General features: G+C 38.1%; 1 protein-coding gene across 19 annotated transcripts in view; it reads right to left on the reverse strand.

Moving 5' to 3' along the window:
- Positions 1-18862, reverse strand: part of PARD3 (par-3 family cell polarity regulator) — a 458092-nt gene that overhangs the window by 296823 nt on the left and 142407 nt on the right. For all 19 annotated transcript variants that reach the window (XM_027781621.2, XM_055804333.1, XM_027781620.2 and 16 more), the window contains exon 3: positions 7248-7428. In XM_027781621.2, the coding sequence (XP_027637422.1) occupies positions 7248-7428 (181 nt within the window). The remainder of the gene's footprint in view (positions 1-7247; positions 7429-18862) is intronic.

Consider the following 18862-nt stretch of genomic DNA (forward strand, 5'->3'; position numbering starts at 1 on the left):
CAGGGTGGTTGTCTGTAGCGTGAACGAGCATTTCTTGCTATTTCAGAAATGTTCCTTTGCCTTCACTGTGCTCCTTCTTGTTTGCTTACAACAACAAGAAATAGAGAGGTAATCAAGAAATTATCAATAGAGTTACTACAGTTACTGATACATGTGTGATGTATAAAATAAAAATTAAAAAATAGCTTTATCACAACAGGATTAAAACCCATGACACCCCAATACAATGGACTTGAGCAGCTACACTATAATGTTTGATTGGATAAGATAACATTTTTGTATACATAAAAATACAGTTCCCTTAATGAAAAAGTTATCTTTCATTTAAAGAAGGGGAAAATAAAACCCAGCACCACCACCACACATGCACATTGAAACATTCTCAGAGTACAGCTGTGATTTTCATAATAGCTTCTTGTTCAAGTGATCATTAAATCTATTTAAGATGTCAAATTTAGACTAATATCTAAACCTGACTTCTTAAACTATTCAAATTCAATTACTTCACATCTTCATAACCCTTCCTCGTTATCTCTCTTGTACTATGTTCTGTACCTATGGTACCAAATGCCACCAGGTATCAGATACCATACCATATTTTTATTACTCTCCATTATCAGTACTCAAAGATAGAAGCCCTCACCATATGGAATGACATCTTGAAATGCCCATGATGACTTCAGTTTCCTCTAGAGAATCCAGTAAGTTCTAAAATTCCTTACTTTATTGGTTTCAGGGATTTTTTTGATCCTACTAGAACCTACAGTATTTTGCTTGATGGTATACTGAGAAGATTGAAGATATTAAAGGTTAATTTAGAAACTTAAGCAGTTTAAAAGCCACTTGTTTTTACAAATGTGTCACGGCCTCATCAAAACCGCATGGTTTTTAAACTGCTCAACAATCCCAAATTAACAGCAGAGCACTGTGCTTGGAGAAAACACCAATTGGAGATCACTCAAGTCAGAACCGTGCTGTAGAAAGAACAAAATTAGCCTCATGGAAGAAAGCAGAACCTGGTACTGATATTTTGATTCAATGACTCTGGGTTTAAAACAATCACATCCTTGATAGAGCTAAAGGGATAAATGCAGTAAGAATTCCTGAATGGCAAGAGCACCAGAAGGTGAGGAAACAGACTTTGCTAAATCTTCTCCTCAAACTCCAATGCATGAGTAAACCTTCCTTATTCAGCTGCCAAGAGCTTGGTGCAAGCCTCAGTTCAAGGCTCTTTTCGCATTATCCAACATGGTAAAGGAAACATCTGAGAACCTGGCAAGGAAGTGGGCATGATGGTTAGGAAATCTTTTGGAATTCATTCCTGGAACTGCACTTAAATGACGAGCACCTGAACACTGGCTGGTCACTGATGAAAGTTCCTGACTGAGGAGTCTCACCGTGGAAAGCTGACCTGATGCAAAGCTTGGTTGAGCTAGTGGAAAACATCCCCTTGACTTTAGCAAGCATTGCCTGTAAAGCCACAATCCTTCATTATAATATGTGGATGCCTTTCTCTGCATTTTGTAAGCAGCTATTTAACCCTAGAGGTAACTCCATCTGATAAAGCTCCAAACATCTGTTTTTTGATGAATTCATCCTTCTCTTCTAATCTTTTGCTTCCTTAGTTCTTTGACATTTGAACATTGCTTTATTTCCATATATAAAGCTGAATCACAGCTGAATAAGGAGTCAAAGAGATACAAACAAGAATGAAAAAGTGTCTAAAGGCCATATGTGGGAACGAGTGCTGAAACAGTCATTTTTGAAACCAGAACAAATATGAACTCACCTCTGCAGTCCTTTGCCAACATGCAGTGCTCAAAATCTTTAAACAAAGGCACTGAGAAATATTAACAAATTAATTCTCAGAATATGCATTTGGGACTCTAGATAAATACTTGTATCAAGTCAGTGAAGTGCCATATTTAAAACAGCAATTTTAAAGTACTTCACGTTCACACACTTATTTATGCACTCACACCTTTAACTGGTTTGCTCAGTACTGAATTTTTTGAACACTCAAATTCTGAGATACTAAGAAAAGACACATACATATTTACAATGGACTCAAGAAATGGCTCACCTGTGGTTACCAAACAACCCGATGGCTTAGCGAGGAACAGGACAGACCAGCCACAACCAGCTGGCTGTCCTGCCTTCCAGCATAGCGCAGGACAGCACTCAGAGGAACAAACTTCTGAACCATTCCCACAAAGACTGACTTGTTACATGAGGTATAAAAACATTTTTCTGGCCTACAAGGTTACAAAAAATGGGTTTTTTTCCCAGGAAATGCCAATCGCCCTTCTCTTAGCAGACATCAAGAATGAGAAAAAACCAATACTTTTGAAGACTTGGAGCCTATCAGTTTTTATCTTTTCTTACCTAAACAAACCAGTCCTTCCGATGCTCCGTCTTAGTCTCCAAAGCATCTTACTCTTGTTGCTCTCTTCCAGCTCTCTCCAGCTTGTTTACAATTTCAACAAGTCCGGCACCACAGCTGGTCACTCCAGCTTAATCCTTCCTGCTCATAACTACTTCAGTGAGCCCACAAAAGCATTTGCCTTTGATCCTTCGATGGCAGAGCATAATGCCCAGATGCACTATAATAATACACTACAATGCCCAGATCCTTCTTGCCATACTGTGTACTTAGCTGTTCACTAGTATTGCCTTGCAAATTACATTTTTCTTTCTAGATGCAGTGACTGTGCACATCTCACTGATTTCAAAAGAGTTTATAAATGTATGAAATGAATGCTGAACTGAAAACTTGATATCCAAAGTGCTTTAAACTCCGTCTTATGGTTTTTTTATGCAATAATAATCTATATTCCGGTTCAGATTTATTAAAATACTGAATAGCCCTTAACCTGAGAGCCCTCAGGGACTATATGCCCTACTAATTTGCCAGTGAACCACTAAAAACTACACAAAAAGCAGAGCGCACCACAAACTCAAGGGCAAGCAAGGTCATCAAGTTTAACAGATCAGTCAATTCCCAGTGAAAGTCTGCACGCATGCTCCCTACCTGTGAGGAATAAACTTGTGCTTATTGCAGGGTAACAACACGCATGCACACAGGGAACCTCAGAGCAACAGCTGTGCTGCTGGGTAAACCATGATGTGAACCTGCAGCAAGTTCTTTGCTCCTCTCCACTTTTAGTACAACTTCACAACCAGCTGTGCACTCACTTCAGAATATTCTCATCTAGACCTTCCTCTCCCCCTCGCCCCTCGTAGTGTGCTTCCGTGAGCAGATTATTAAACTAATGCTGACAGTCCTACTAAAATATATGATACAGATCACTTAAGCAAATACATCACCAGAGTACACCATTGCCAACCAGCTCTTAGTAATTTCTTAGACTCCTCTGGCCAGCATTTCAGGGAGATGCTTACCCCCAAGCCTTCAAGAGAACCTTATACTTAAGCATATCTCGTTTTTAAGGAACCGATGCACCTACCAAAAACATGCAGAAAACAAAAGCAGCAGTCTTGTAAAAGGCACAGCCCGCTCACATTGGCACAAACTAGTACAATACTAAACCACACTGGGAAGCTGTACGTGCACAATATGCTCGCACAACTGTCTGCTAACTCCTTCACTATGAACATCATCTGCTTTTACAAATAACAGCTTCAAGAAGCAAACACTTTAATTGTATTCATTATTTGGAGTCACATAATTACATGGTAACTTCAGAGGCTGGACGAGATCCCTGGAGGTCCTTTGTCCAAGCCCCTCCGCACAAAACAGTACCAGCTAGATCAGGTTGCCCAGTCAAGTTCTGTCCATGTCCAAGGATGGAGATGCCACATCTTCTCTGAATAGCCTGTTTTGCTCTTGAGATGAAAAATAATTTCCTAACATCTAACTGGCATTTTCCTTGCTGCAACTCGTTTTCGTTGCTTCCAGCAATAGTGTGCCCAGGTGAGAAGAGTCTGGCTTCATCTTCCTGATACCCTCCCATTAAACAGCTGAAGAAAGAAAGAAAGATCTTCCAACTCCCTTACTCATGCCTACTTTGGGCCAGAAAAAAGCAAAATCAAACCAACAAAAAAAAAAACCAAACACCAACAACAACAGCAACAAAAAAATCAGTCCTTTAAACCTCTCTTAATATATTTTCCAAATAATGTTATATATTAAAAATACTTTTTAACTGTAACTGCTGAAACACTGAGAGATATTTGTAACATATTATCACACCCAAGACCAAGAACTAAGACCACCCCCTTGGATATTTAACAGAGCTAAATAACTTAAAAGGAAAACTAAACAAAGAGATGACCCTTTTCACAATATCTCATGTAGCTGGAAAGGGATTTTATTTACAATATTTAAATGCAGTACTGTGAAACAAACAACTTGGTTCACAGGCAGTGCACCCGCTGATGAACTGTCACTGCCTGACATCCTGTCTTATCTGCCAAATTGCTCATTAGGTTTGGCAATTTTCACCTGCGCCTCCAGTTTATATTTCAGCAGGGAATAAACATCAGTCTGCTTTAACAATCTTCTGCAGTGAGCTTCCAAGCTCTTCTCAGAAAGCACGCAGGCACACACAAAAAAAATGCCTTGTGTACTGTATGCTTCGAAAAAAACCACAGCTCAACTGATGAAATAGAACAAGAGGAAGTTTAACTTGGGTAACAGAAAAGCAGTAGAAGAGAAAGAGCTAGATAAGAACATAAATAAATCAACCATTTCTATTGATGAATTGTGTTTTCACATTGGAAAACAACACAGGGGGTACTGGCCAGCCACGTTTTCGTTTCCACATTTAGATGGGAAGATTCAATTTGATACAGCCCCCCATGTGCAAAGTACAGCCTGTGTTTGTGCATGGGAAAAGAAGGACTCCAGATGAATATTACTTTTCCAGCTGGACCTGATCTAGCTAACCTTTCCCTTGCTGGGAGAGGAGCGATGGTGTGATCTATAAACAAACAAAAGGGGTAGCATGGCAACCAGAACAAAGAGAGGAAAATCTCAGCAGGCCCTTAAGCCCCAGCCTAATGCGCTGAGATGCCACCTCCGAACAGAGACCGCCCCGTACCCCTCGGGTGCAGGTGAACGGTAGCAGAATGGCACAAAGCTACGCTTCTGTGAGCGAGCTGCTGAGCAACAGAGCCCAGCTTGTGAACAAAAAGCACCAGAGATGTAAAACAAAATGTCTAAAATGCTATAAACCAATTTCAGATGGAATACTGTTTTTCATTTGTTAGATGTAAAATATTCACCGCCAACCCTACAATTAGCTAGAAAATTACAATAATTACAGCAATTTTGTATCCCATCACCAATCCAATTAATAGATATATGACCTTGTCAACATGTAATAATCAGGATCTGCATCTACCACAAAACTGGATGGGTTTTATTTGCTGAATAGAACTTACACAGTAAGAAGATAATTATTTGAAATACTGAGAATACCATTTGTATGCTATGCTTCACTTCACAAGTTATAAAGGAAATACAATAGGGATATTATTTCCATTTTCAATGTATATTTAAATGAAATTCTTGAAATAGGTATGTTTAATAGAGGGCAATATTACTGGACTGGGATTCTAAGCCTGTGGTTTGGAACATTTAAAAACAAAACATACCTAAATGACAATATTTTAAAAAAAAGGAATTAGCTAGATAACATCTCTGGTATCTCTAATTTGTGAAAACATATTTATGACAAATTGTTTCACCCATTTTACTTTTGCATGCTTTTTATAAAAAGAGTCAAAAGAGCTATAATTTTTACCAACAATTTAAGAAGTTGCCTGCATTTGTACAGACCTTTGTATTGTAGGGTCTCAAAGCACTTTTTGGTCATTTTAGCAGTCAGTGAGCTTACTATTCCATGTATCTTCTAGAACGACAACGAAGATAAGTGAGCTGTCCAATGTACTTTGAATTTTATCTGTGTTATATGAATTAAATGGACTAACACCAATGTATTCTCTAATATACCAGATAATCATACTAAGGAGAAAACGTGTATGTACTTGCCTCCTTTAACCCCCACTAAGCTGAGAACCCAGAAGGACATCTTTTTGGCTTATGCATGGAAATGACATGTATTTAGCAGTCACGTACCCTAGGGATAGCAAAATGGAAGGGTCCTGAAATTCCAGGAGACTTCTTTATTCTGCCATTAATCCTTTCCCTAATTTAATTCTGTGTTGCAATGAAGCATAGTTATAGCTTGAAAAGATATACATTCAGGTCTATGTAAGCTCACTGTTAAACGTTGTTCCCTTAATTTTACAGAAAACATTCCAGCAAAAAAAACCCTCAAACTTAATACAGTGGTAACTTTCCCATTTGTGCTCTACCTGATTACTTAAACATGGATTTTATCCATTAAAAGAACACCTACAGATAAGTAATCTCTCTGGAATTACGAATAGTTGTTTAAAACACTTTATCTACAGAATATCAAAGGACTGACTGACACTAACTTCTGCTGCAAATTTTCTGGAGTGGAGTATTCACTTCAAAAGTTCAGTAGCAAAATGATAGACACTACACGTAAGAGGTACAATGCTTTATCCAACATAGTCTTGTTTGCATGGTACCTTTAACGACAACGAAAACTACAATGTAAATTTTGATACATGTTTTTTCTTCTTAATAAGCTGAAACATTCAAAGATCCTGTCTGAGCAAGAAATGTCATATATATAATTCCTGCTTCATGGTTTTGCAATGAATGTTCCCCATGTTGAAATAAACAAAAGGGATGCTCTTTTTTTTTGGTGTTTTTTTTTTAAAGAAGTGTATTTTTGCAACACAGTAAATGCACATATCAGCAGGTGTTTTTATGGAAAGGTGACAATCATAACCTAGCAACATTGACATGTTCAGTAGAAAGTGCTCCCATCTTTAGTTTCTTTTTACCTTTTCCTTTATTAAATGGAATAAAACTGGCAAACTGAAAATTATACCATGCAGCAACTGCATTTGCAAATTCTGCTGTGATTTTTTCAGTGTGAGGACAATTTAAAACTGGCAGCACAGAAGGAGCTTATTGCTTCTAAAGGCAGTTTATAAATAATTTATTAAAACAGAAAGGTTTTTACTTGCATGCAACAAGCATTTACGCAGTTAATCAATTCTGATCAGCTTTCGATAAGGACAGATAATGAATCATTTTCCCAGCAGCATGAACGGGTAACAGCACTTGGCATCCTCAATAAGTTAAGATGAAACACATCAAGATACTGAGAACATTTACTTACTTGCACGAAGGACTGAAGGGGTGACCTCAATTTCACTTGTTGCTTGGTAAGGCTGAAAGGCCGATGCCGCATTGGAGCCAAGCTCGCTGCCAAAAATCTCCGGGCTTTGCGTGCCTGTTGAGCTGGCGCTGGTGCCATCACCTCCATGGTGCGGATCTTGCTCATCAAATACAGCTACAAGCTGCAAATGACAATTTAATGTACTGTTAAAAAAAAAAAAAACTTTCACCACCGTCAAAGTGCCATTGTATATCAGCATTTCATCATTTCTTCCCATCAAAGAGCGAGAAACATCTATCAGCAGAGGCTCAGATCAATGCCTAGATCACAACATCATCAGCCCAAGGAAAGGCAGCTATTAATTGGATAGTACCAAGGGTCAACAGCTTTGATGGGGCACAAAACCCATCACTGCAAGCTGCAGAACTGCAGCATGAACGGCACCAAGTCAGGAAAGGAAGGGTCACACCTTTCCCAGCAAACCACTTCATCTTACCCAGAAATGCAGAAAACTATCTTAGTGCTGATTGATGCCTGTGCATTGGAATTAATCACCCATGTTTTGACACCTTTATATGCATCATTACTACAAAATCAAGTCATCAGCAAAACCACATTTTTATAGCATAAAAATGTACCATAAGAAATGATGCTAATACATATTGAAAGCTACAGACAAAATACAAAGCCACCCAAAAATTTTAAATCACTACAAGTTATTATCTATTAATCTACCACCTATAAAGCTATTATCTATTAATATGATTTAAATTGTGAGCTTCTCTTGCAAAATTTCTTTCATAAATTTACAGATACTTCTGTATTTGTTTGGAATCATCTTCTTAAATACAAGCTTAAGAACTCAAGAAAAACTTAAAACTTAGCCAAGTTACTAATTTAATCAAGATTTATTAAATCTACCTTCACCATTGCAAGGGAAATAGGAAAAATATCACAGTGGTTTTTTGAAAATCTGAGATATTTTTCCCCACTGTAAATGAATGCTTTTATTTTAAACAAATATTTTATCCCAATTTATCTTTGGTGACCTACTGAAAGAGAAAAGGCCTGCTCTTACACACATTTAATTTTAGAACTTAATTTTCAAGATGGGTAAAAAAGTTTTATGGGTAACAGCAGTCTGCAGCCTATGAATTAATCTGTAATGTAATATTTGAAAGACATTTCCAAGAAAGTATTACATTCTTTTGTCCAAGTTGGTAAATAGAACAAATCAACTTAAACCTACTCTGATCTCTGCAAATTGTTTATTTTGTTAGAACAACACTTGAAGTTTGTATAACCAAAGGAATCACAGAGGTAGTTTTCTCCTTTCTTTTTTCTGTTGTAGTTGTTGTTGTTTGTTTGTTTTTTAAAGTGAATTTGACATCATTTCATCCTATAGAGTTTACTGTTAGTCCCTTTACTCTAATCTAACTTACACAAGCATCAATAAAAAAAATTTAAAACTGCAACTGTAAGCCCAGGTGGAAACCACTTGGGAATTCAGATTTTGAAAGTACTTTCAGGCATTCACTTTTTCTAATGAGTAGTTTTGAAATCGCAGAGAGTAGCTCACTTCTGCCAATAATTCTGTACCTAAAGCAAATTTCAGTTCTGGCATGCACAGAATAGAAAGAATGAATTGGTAATGGATAAGAAGTCCATGCTCTCTCCAATACTATTTGAAAGGTAGGGTGCAGAAGGAAGAAAAACGGGCTGAAGCTGTGGGTAGCTAGAACATACTTGTAACATACAATTCATTGATTTAAGCTTGAGAAATCTACACACAAAAGTGACAACACCTAAAATGTCAGTAGCTCAAGAGTATCAGAAAATTTTCTTACACATTGCAAAATACCAACACTTACAAAAATTGAAGGATATGTCTCAAAAGAAGCACACTTTACCTGTAACAATTTTACTGTTTTATAACAAGCTAATTACCAATCCCCAGCAACTGAAAATAAATTAATCCACAAGTGAAGACGGGTAAAGTATTATAACAAAACACAATGAATGCATTTAAGAACCCTGGGCATGAAACATCCAATCTTTTTCTCCTGTGCATGGCAAGTATCAAGATAAATCCTCAAATTATATTCTGTTCCTTTGAGGTTGACTGAAACATATTACTCAATGCATGCTGCTGCAAGTATTTTATATATATTGTGTATCTATGTAAAAAGGTATGTGCATATACATCTCTATATATGTATGTTTTACTTTAAGGTGCTTCCAGCTTTTTGCCTATTCCAGACAGTTTACAACTTACGACATCAGAATATCTAAAAATGAATGTTTCTTATTTCAAGCTTAGCTTTTGATCTTATGTATTTTTGCAGGTATTCATTGTTTTGACAGCATCAAACCTTCAAAAGGCTTCAGTTCCGTTAGAAAGCATGCCACGTTGTAACATTTTTGCATACAGCATGTGAAGAAACACAAGCCATGTTAGTCTTCTCCAAATCTAATTAGTGTTAGGAACACACGATAGGAAGTTCGTTTTAAAACAGCATTACAAAGGTACAGTCATTCCTCATAACAAGATAGAAAGTCTTCAGGACTGGAAGATCTAATGTGAATAGACAGTGTTGGATCTTGATTTCCAGAGCTTGGTATGCCGCTCTGCGGACCATGAGCTCACAGGAAACAAGGACAGTCAAAGCATCTTCCACTGTATTCTAATACCAAGTACTCATTTCTGATTTCTCCAACATAGTTTATTTTAATCAAGGAAACTCCTTTGAGGAAAGGCATTATACACTTTTGTACCTCTAGAGGCCCAGAAACCACACCTCGACCACCACCTTTGCAGGAACAAGAAACAAAACAAAAAAACATCTGAAAAGACACCTTACGGCTACTTAGAAGGAAGCCACACAAGTAGGTCAGTGAACCTATGAAGAATCCTTTGTGGTAGGAATCCACAGCAATGAACGCTGATCTACACCAGGGAAACAAATGGCCTGTCAGTGAGTTGCCAGTCAAGTTTAAAGGCCAAGGAGATGGTTTTAATTTAGCAAAGCATGGAACACAGGTTACTAGACCAGCTTCTATCAGCCTTAAAGTCAACGGTAAACCTATGGTATTTTGTTAGGCTTTAAATATCAGATTTACAAAGAGAGTAGAAAGCAAAGATTACTATATTTCTGGAAATATCATCATCTTTACTGTAGGGAGACTGCTTCCGTACTGACTTTTTTTTTTTTTTTTTAAATAAGTAGTAAATGACTGAAATTACCATGACCATGCACACTGCTGGTTTTCAAATGCAAGGAACTGCATAATCCTTTCCAGAACCACTCTGTGGTTACTTCCAATACCTGAGGCACAGGAGCTCTGCCTCCTGTTCTCTGACCTTCAGTTTTAGCTCTCATCATTCGCAGTGACCTGAGAAATTCATCATATCATCCATTCTTATGCAGAAGGGATCAGTAGAAGGCCAGAATAAACCATAACAATGCACAAAGAAAGAAAATAGTTAAGCTGTTCAGTACTAGATCAATATTAGCTCTTTAAAAGACCTTCCACCTAAATCCAGTGAAAACTTGAGCCATTTGGCTTATTTGAAACCATTTCTTGAAAAAAAAGACAACTCCACATCCAAAGACCAAGCATCATATCAACAATAATAATAAATAACAACAGTACTAGTTATAGCAAGTTACATCCATCCCAATTCCATGGGTCCTGAACTTGAACGCATCAAAGACATGAAAATACGGTTAAATAGGTTACAGCAGTTTTAATCACCTGGGGTAAGAGGACACACTATTTGAATTTGTCAATCATTGAACTAAAAATCTGGAAATGGGAAATAAAATCAAACAGCAACAAACTACTTTGTCTCCCGAAAGCATATTTGATGAATGACAGGCTTAATTTAGACTGGCACGCTTACATTTCTAATTATATTATGGCAAAAGCAATAGAAGGAAGGTTTCAATACAGATCCACATCCTTCATCGATGTAAGCTGGCACCAGAAGAATCATGTTTGAACAAGATTAAGAATTTAGTCCCCAGTGTAAGTATACACTAGTTTTTCAAGAAAAGTGAAGTTTCAAATATTCAGTAGCACTTTCAAATATAAAGACAGCAGCTTTGTTCAGGTCATAACTTACAGGAAGGATTGTTCCATTTCAGCAATGTAATTACAGTAAGTCTTTGAAAGGTCCATATGCATAAACTAAAATATTCCTACTTTTTTAAACTCCAGTGCAAGAAATATGCATAATCCGATATGAATTATCAACAAAAGATATTATTTTTAAAAAAGCAACAATATTCACTGTTTGACTAACAGCTATTTTTTTAAAGAAATAAAAGCAGTAAAACTCAACAATCATCCCAGTGATAAAAAGCATACTTGTGATCTTCAGTACACTCAAAGAGGTTGTGTGGTTTGTTTGTTTACCACTATCATCATCCTCCAAAAGAAAAAAAAAAAAAAATAGAAGTACAGTTGAAAAACCAGCTACTAACTTGATGTTCTCTTTTGACTGATAAAGACTCTACAGCAAACAGAAAAAGGAGGCACAACATAATGCAATTCTTTTTGCTAAATATACTTGGTTCATCAAGCAAACGGCTTACAAAGAAATTCTTCTACAGCCTGAGATATCGAAACAAAGTTTTACTGCGATGCCTTTGGCTTTGGGACAGGGGGAAGGCATTCCTGCAGGTCACTGCATTCCACCCTCTATAGTGATTTCCCACACCACCATGCTGTATGGAACTAATTATACTCCAACCTTTAGATCATTCTGGAAGAGATACCAGGATGAGCATATCGTACTAACCAGGTGATATTTACTTAAAATAAAAAGCAAGAAGAATGATTTCATTTAATATTGACACAGCAGCAGCAGTCTGCATTCCAATATTAATTATTACAATTTCCATCTATTCTAACATAATTAAAATCTAGTAAACACATATGCAGTCTTAATTAATAGACTAGATTAAGTACTTGAATGTTAATTAACTGGATTAAAAAACTAATCGCACCAGCAACAATTGTTTACATTTTCGTTAAGTACTAACACCATATAAAACAATTCATCACTATCAAATGGTGCAATCCAGTCATCTCTCTCCAGCAAAAATCCATGAAATCAGAAATCCTTCACAGAAACTCATAAAGCTGGAAACTTTACTTGTATTTTATCCCCCACTATCGCAAGCAAGATTGTCAAAAAGATCGCTTGAATTCTGCATATTCTTAAGTATCTCCAAAATTTGTTAATTCTCCTGAAATACTTATTGATGAATCTGATACTGGTTCACGTGTAGGCACCAGTAATGATTTCAGGCTTATTTTAACATCAGTTAGGATTACAGCTCTATTTTCCTGCTAGAAAGACAGCAAGTGATCCTCTGTTCATCTCCACTTCTTGTCCACTCCTTTTAACAAAGAGTGAAACTAAAATCACTTATCTTTTTTAATGATTATAAGTAATTTTAAATACCTGGTTTCTTCTCACCAGAAGGACACTTACTAGATAATTTCATACAAGGCCATTCCCAATTTGTTCCACTGTCCAGTGACCAATTGCACAGTAGTTGAGCTGTTGAGCCATCAGAAGTGTCTCACTTTCCCTGGCTGAACCACGTACTTCCCCTCCCAGCCCATACAACAACTTCCAGATGTGGTCTTCACTTTCACAGCTGCTATGGTCTTCTGGCATTTATGCTGCACATCATCTCTAAAGGATGGCCATTCGTGTATGAAACTGCCTCTCACACAAGTGATTATTTTTCTGATTCCCACAGAATAGAGAGTACAGCCCTTCTGAGGCAGCTCTGAGTTGATGGAGCAGGTCAACACCTACCTCTGGTGAAGCGCCCACAGTGGCAAGGATTCTGGTTCTCAGCTTACAATTAATAACTGAACTAATTAACTTTTTCACAGCATATTTTTGTCCTTGAAGTGAGAGATTTTGATGGTCCAAATGAAATTCTAAAATCTAAATTAGCCTTGTTACTGTATCTCCACCTAAAATAGCTACTGCCAGCATTTCCTTTAAAACCTGATGCCAGAAAATTAAACCCAGCTCTGTCCTGCCATCCCAACGTACAGGTCTCTGTGTGCACACACTTTCTGACAGCCACCTTGACCTATTGATGGGAGATATTTCAGTCACTCTCTGACCACTGCCATACACTTTCAGACAAGCATCTGGAAAGATGGCGTGGAGGATGCTGGCAGAAAATCTAAACACAATCACTGGCATTCTTTCTGCAGTAAAAAACTTTTCCAGCCTTAAGGAAGCCTGTACCATGAACCTGCAAGGCAACCACAGAACTGACCACACACCTCTGCCATGAACATGACTGAAGGAGACTGGACTGCAAGAGAATACAAGAAGATTTCTCTAGTAATTTTTTAGGGTTGACAAAAAACATGTGTCCCCAAAGCAGTCTGTGTATTACTCAGTCCACGTCACAATGCAGAAATAAGAGTACTTGTTTAATAAGGCCCAGCAATAAATCCAGTTTCAGCTAATAGCAGCTCAGACTCCAAAACAACCTGAAATACAAGCTGCTGGTGAATGAACAGATAAGTACAAGAGGAAAAAAACATACATTTGAGAAAGTAATTAGCAAGGTAGTAGCCAATTATTATTCAGATATGAAAGAAAATAAATATGAAATCAATTTGTAGGCTTTCTGATGACTGAACTGACTTTAATAGCCCCATGGCAGACCTGAACTCTTATTATTCCTTGAGCTTCACTTTTCTACATGGCTCATTAAAAACCCATTTAAATGTAACTATTGTTTCAATGAACTGGTAAAGAGGAAATACAGAAAAAAATGGACATTTTCACAAATAATGCACTACTGCCCACAGACACAAAAAAAAAAAAAAATCAATTAGCAAAACCAGCAGCATCTAACAGGCATTGTGCGCTGTATGTGCAGCCCAAGTGTCCCCTCTAAAGACTTATAGATCACCCAACATTTTGAAAGGAAAAAGGGGGCAAAAGCAGTTTTCAATTTTAGACAAACACAAACAACAACCTTTACAATTTGAAGAAAATATTTACCTGCCCTAATTAATCAACTTCAGTCATGAAGCCAGAACTTGCTTTACAACTTTTCAAAGTCACGTGACTAGAAGAGAGCCAAACAACCAATATTCTTGTAATAACTTTAATGAATTATTGCTTTTGTAAAAACAAGGAGGACATTGTAAGGGTCATACTCTACTACCAAATTAACACTTTGTGTTAGATCTTCTATGGATTATACAGAAGTGTAATCTCATACAGAATCACAGAATAACCTAGACTGGAAGGGACCTCTGGAGTCCAAATCCCTGTTCAAACGAGGGTCAGTGGTAGAGGTTGCTCAGTGCCACATCTAGTTGTTTTGAATAATCCTGAGGACGGACATTCCGCAGCCTCCCTAGGCAATCTTGACCAGTGTTTGAGCACTCTTGGGTTTAATACTTTTTTTTCCCCCTATATCAGGTTGAAACTTCCTTTGTTGCATCTTGTGTCTGTTGTCCCTCGCACTACTCCTGTGCACCTCAGAGAAAAGTATTAGCTCCATCTTCACCATGCCTGATGGAGACCACCTATGTCAAGAATGCTGTGCTTTGGGCAACTGCACAGCCATACAGCACCCCTGAAGGCCACCCTTTCCCTGTGATGCTCTCCAGACCCCTAGCTCACCCTGGTGGCCTCTGGCTGGGCCATCATGGTAGTGTCTTGCTTGTAGTGAAGAGGCCAAAATACTCCAGAATCAGAGAGAAGTAGTCACTTCTGTCACCCTGCTGGCTACAGGCTTGTTCATACCACCCAGAATGGAGCTGGTGATCTTTATCACAGGGGCACACTGCTGGCTCACGTTCATGGGGTTGTCCACCAGGTCTGTTCCTACCCAGGCAGTGGGCCCCCAAGCCCATGCTGCAGCGGAGGGTTATTCCAGTCCATATGCAGGACTCTGCATTGCCTTTGCTGAACATAATCTGCCCCCTCAATACCCCATAATATATGAAAATAACGACTGCTGGTCTCATTGAAAGTCATTCTCGTATCTGCTAAGTAAACACCCTTCACTTTCAAAGCTCAACATAACATACCAAGTTAAATCATATTTGCAACTCTAAACTCATCTATCGATTCAAAGGAGACTTTAATTTTACAGATAGTTTAAAAATTTTCTGCTTTCATGATTCTTTAAATCTAAGAAAAGATTCCAAAGTAAATATACAAGCTTTTTATTAAAACATTGCTTCTGATTATTCATTTCCTACAGCACTTTGATCTGAGAAATTCTAGAACCAATGTTAAATTACAATCTAATTTTCTCCCAGTAGGCATTAAATGCATTTTTATGTACTGTCCTGTAAGTTCCCAGACTATTAAATATATTTTAAAATTCTAAATATTTAAAACACATTAGTTTAATATTACATAAATTTAAAAAACTTTTTCTCCTTTCTCCCTTATTGCTGAGCAACAGGCTAAAAGCAAGCATGACTATGGCACCCTGGAAAGTAAACTGTGTAAATTCTGTCTGTATAGATCTCTGCTTGATCTCTATTGGTTAAGCCAGGCTGAGGTTCAGACCAAGAAATAAGACAATAACTGAACAGTGTAAAAGTATTATGAGGGCTATTAGAGGTAGCTACCAACTGAGCTGCCTGTCAGGTTGGCTGGGTTTGCTTTTTCATGACCTCAGATCTTGATAGCAGACATACTGCTCCTGCGTAACGTACTGAATGAGACTTGAGCCACCAGCTCACGTGTGTGGCCTGACGGGCACAGATATGTACAAAACATGCACAAACTGATTATCCTGCGAAGTCCTTCTGACCTGCTCTCCTGGCCAAACCTACTGCATGGACACAGCAAGTCCAACACCAGAGCTGGATCTTGGACTTCATCACCAGCTAACTTCCATAGCCAAAGAAAGCATCTGCACTTGTCATCTCCTACAGACAAGCCAGCAGCCCTGCACCACATGGCCAGAAGGCATTGCTGGCAGAAAGAAAAATAGAAGCAGTCTACATTTCACGAAACTGACAGACAAGGGGAGAAGGACGTAGATGCCAGTAGGTGGGTTTCTCCTCGGTAAGACATACCCACCTAGGCCAGGAACGGGTAGAAGCTCCAGTTCATTACATTAACTTATGCTCCTGAACGCTGCATTTCTGCTGTTAACTTCAACGATGCTGAGGAAGCTAAGGAAGGCTCCACAAGCAGTGTGACTTAGCTACTGGTCCCGGCCCTCTCAGTGGAGGTAACAACTGACACATTAATCAGCATTGGTACCTGCAGCTGTTAAGCTAAACCCTGGCAAAAGAAAGGGCAGTGCCATCGCTGCACTCTGGTCTCTAGGAGGATGGGGACAAGGATGGAGACAGCCATGCAAAATCCAAAAAGCAGAAATGCTGCAGACGCATCTCACTGCAAAAGTGATTTAAGATTATGGGGTAAGAGATTCCAGAGCCTGCAACTAAACACAAAACTACTGTTAAAATGAGAGTGCAAGAATACAGAACATCCTCATTCCTTCTAAACAATCTTTTTTTTTTTCCTTTGATGCTTCTCAGCAAAAATGAAGATATTACACTTAAAGAGAGGTTCGCTTTCCTCAGTTGCTACAGTCCCTCCACACAGCAGGTACCAAAATGTTTAATTCCATGCTTGTTTGGGCTCTGAGAACAGCTGGGGAAAATATCTCTGTCTATATCAGAAAGTTTTTCAATCATAGGGTTTTTATCACGGGATTTTTCTAATGGGTATTTCTTCACCAACTCTTTCTTTGAAAGCATACAGAACATACTGCTACCCTGTTATTTCCTTAAATACTCAATTTATATGGAAAATATTTCTTCCAAAAGCCCTTTGTAAAAACAGCCCTCTTCTTAAAGTCTAAGGACACACTCTGAAAAATTACCACAATATGTGATTTACCATGGGATCTTCTTAGCTCATTTTGAAAAGAAATAGGGAAAAAAAAAATATCTGTCCTGGCTTTAAAGAGGTGCATAAAGCACCTCTCGTGTCAGAAGAGAGAGTGCTATGCTTGGGAAGAAGCAGGGAAACATCTGACTGTGAACAAGCCAATTCTCCATTTCTGATCCCTCAGCACAAACGAATATATGCGAACCACACTGAGGACAATATTAATATTACTTTGGAAGCAATTTTACATTTTTAGAGTGCACTATAAAAGTCTACCTCCATTTCTAAGAGGACCTGTCTCAGAAAGATACCCTGATTATTCTCCATGTAGCTGAGCTTGTGGGTGTGGGATGACTCTGCAGGTCAGCAGATCTTCCGGTCAACAGCATGGACCATACTCAAGTTCAGTATTTTGTTTCTGCCACAGAGTTCAGCAGTTAAGCAGCGACACTATGCAGTAAGTAATCCAGACACAGGGTTATTAGAGGGGCTGGTGTCACACAGCAAGATCTATTGCTGAAAGAAAAGATGTATTAAATCTTAACAGTTGTCTCATCTGTCATTGGGAGCTGCAGCCCCTGAGTACTAACAAAAAAAATGGTTTGTTTCAGAAACCCCCAAAAAGACCAAGCTTTCCATTCCTCTGTTACAGGATCAAAAAACCCCAGAATTCAAAATCTAGGATTTTAATTTCAGCTGAGATGCAAAAAGGTACCTGGTTAGTTAAAGCATAGGCCAATCTTTGCAAGCTTATTAAACTTGAAGAAAATAGACTTTGTAAAATACAGCTCTTCATTTCGTATAGTGTGTGCTGTTCGGTGTAATTTGCATGCAAAAGCCAGGAGAATGTGATTAAAAATACCCATCTAGAGACACAGATGAAAAACTTCAAACATTTTCTGATTCCCTTCTGTTCCACTCATTATTTCAATACCTCACTACAACAAAGGAATAGATAACACTTGTCCTTGACATTAGCCTAAATTATCTTCGGTGTGCAACACAATACCTATTAAATTAGGCTTATTTTAAAGCAACATCAAGGTCTGTTTAAGAGGTAACTCTGTGTACCTTTTGCCTTTCATATAACACTTTCTTTTTTCCCCCCCAAGAAACTTTTCAGAGGTCTTAAAAACAGTGAAATAGGGATGGTTTTTTAACTAACTTCATTATCTAGTATTACAAAATGACAAAGAGAGAGACATTTACCGCTGGCATTTTAAAATAACAATAACAATATTCTTCATTTTGTGCATAATGACAAAAACAATCAGCACATTAGGCAATAATTCATGCCTCTCCTTCTTTAAATAAGGCTTTAAAAAAATCTTAAATGCAAACAACTGGTTGTTCCCTCGCGACTAACATTTTATATTATATTAAAATGTAACAATAGTGAAAACAATGCACCAACTTACAGTCAATGAGGCCTATCCTTGCAAAAGGAAGAATAAAAGGTAGTGGTCCAGCTGCACCAGGCTGATGGCAAGCGACACATACCAGGCATCCATGGAGGTTGTCCCCTCCTGTGGCATCCCCCAGGCACAGGGGACTTGACTCACCAGAATTATTATGTGAACCTATGCCAGGTAAGGAGCTTTGGTCTTAAGCAAAAGACACCCAACAGATAACATTGATAGTCTAGAAAGGGAGAGAATCCCAAAACTGCCATCCTACAGTTCTTCCTTAA

Source organism: Falco peregrinus, chromosome 5, assembly GCF_023634155.1.
Source record: "Falco peregrinus isolate bFalPer1 chromosome 5, bFalPer1.pri, whole genome shotgun sequence".
NCBI lineage: Eukaryota > Metazoa > Chordata > Aves > Falconiformes > Falconidae > Falco > Falco peregrinus.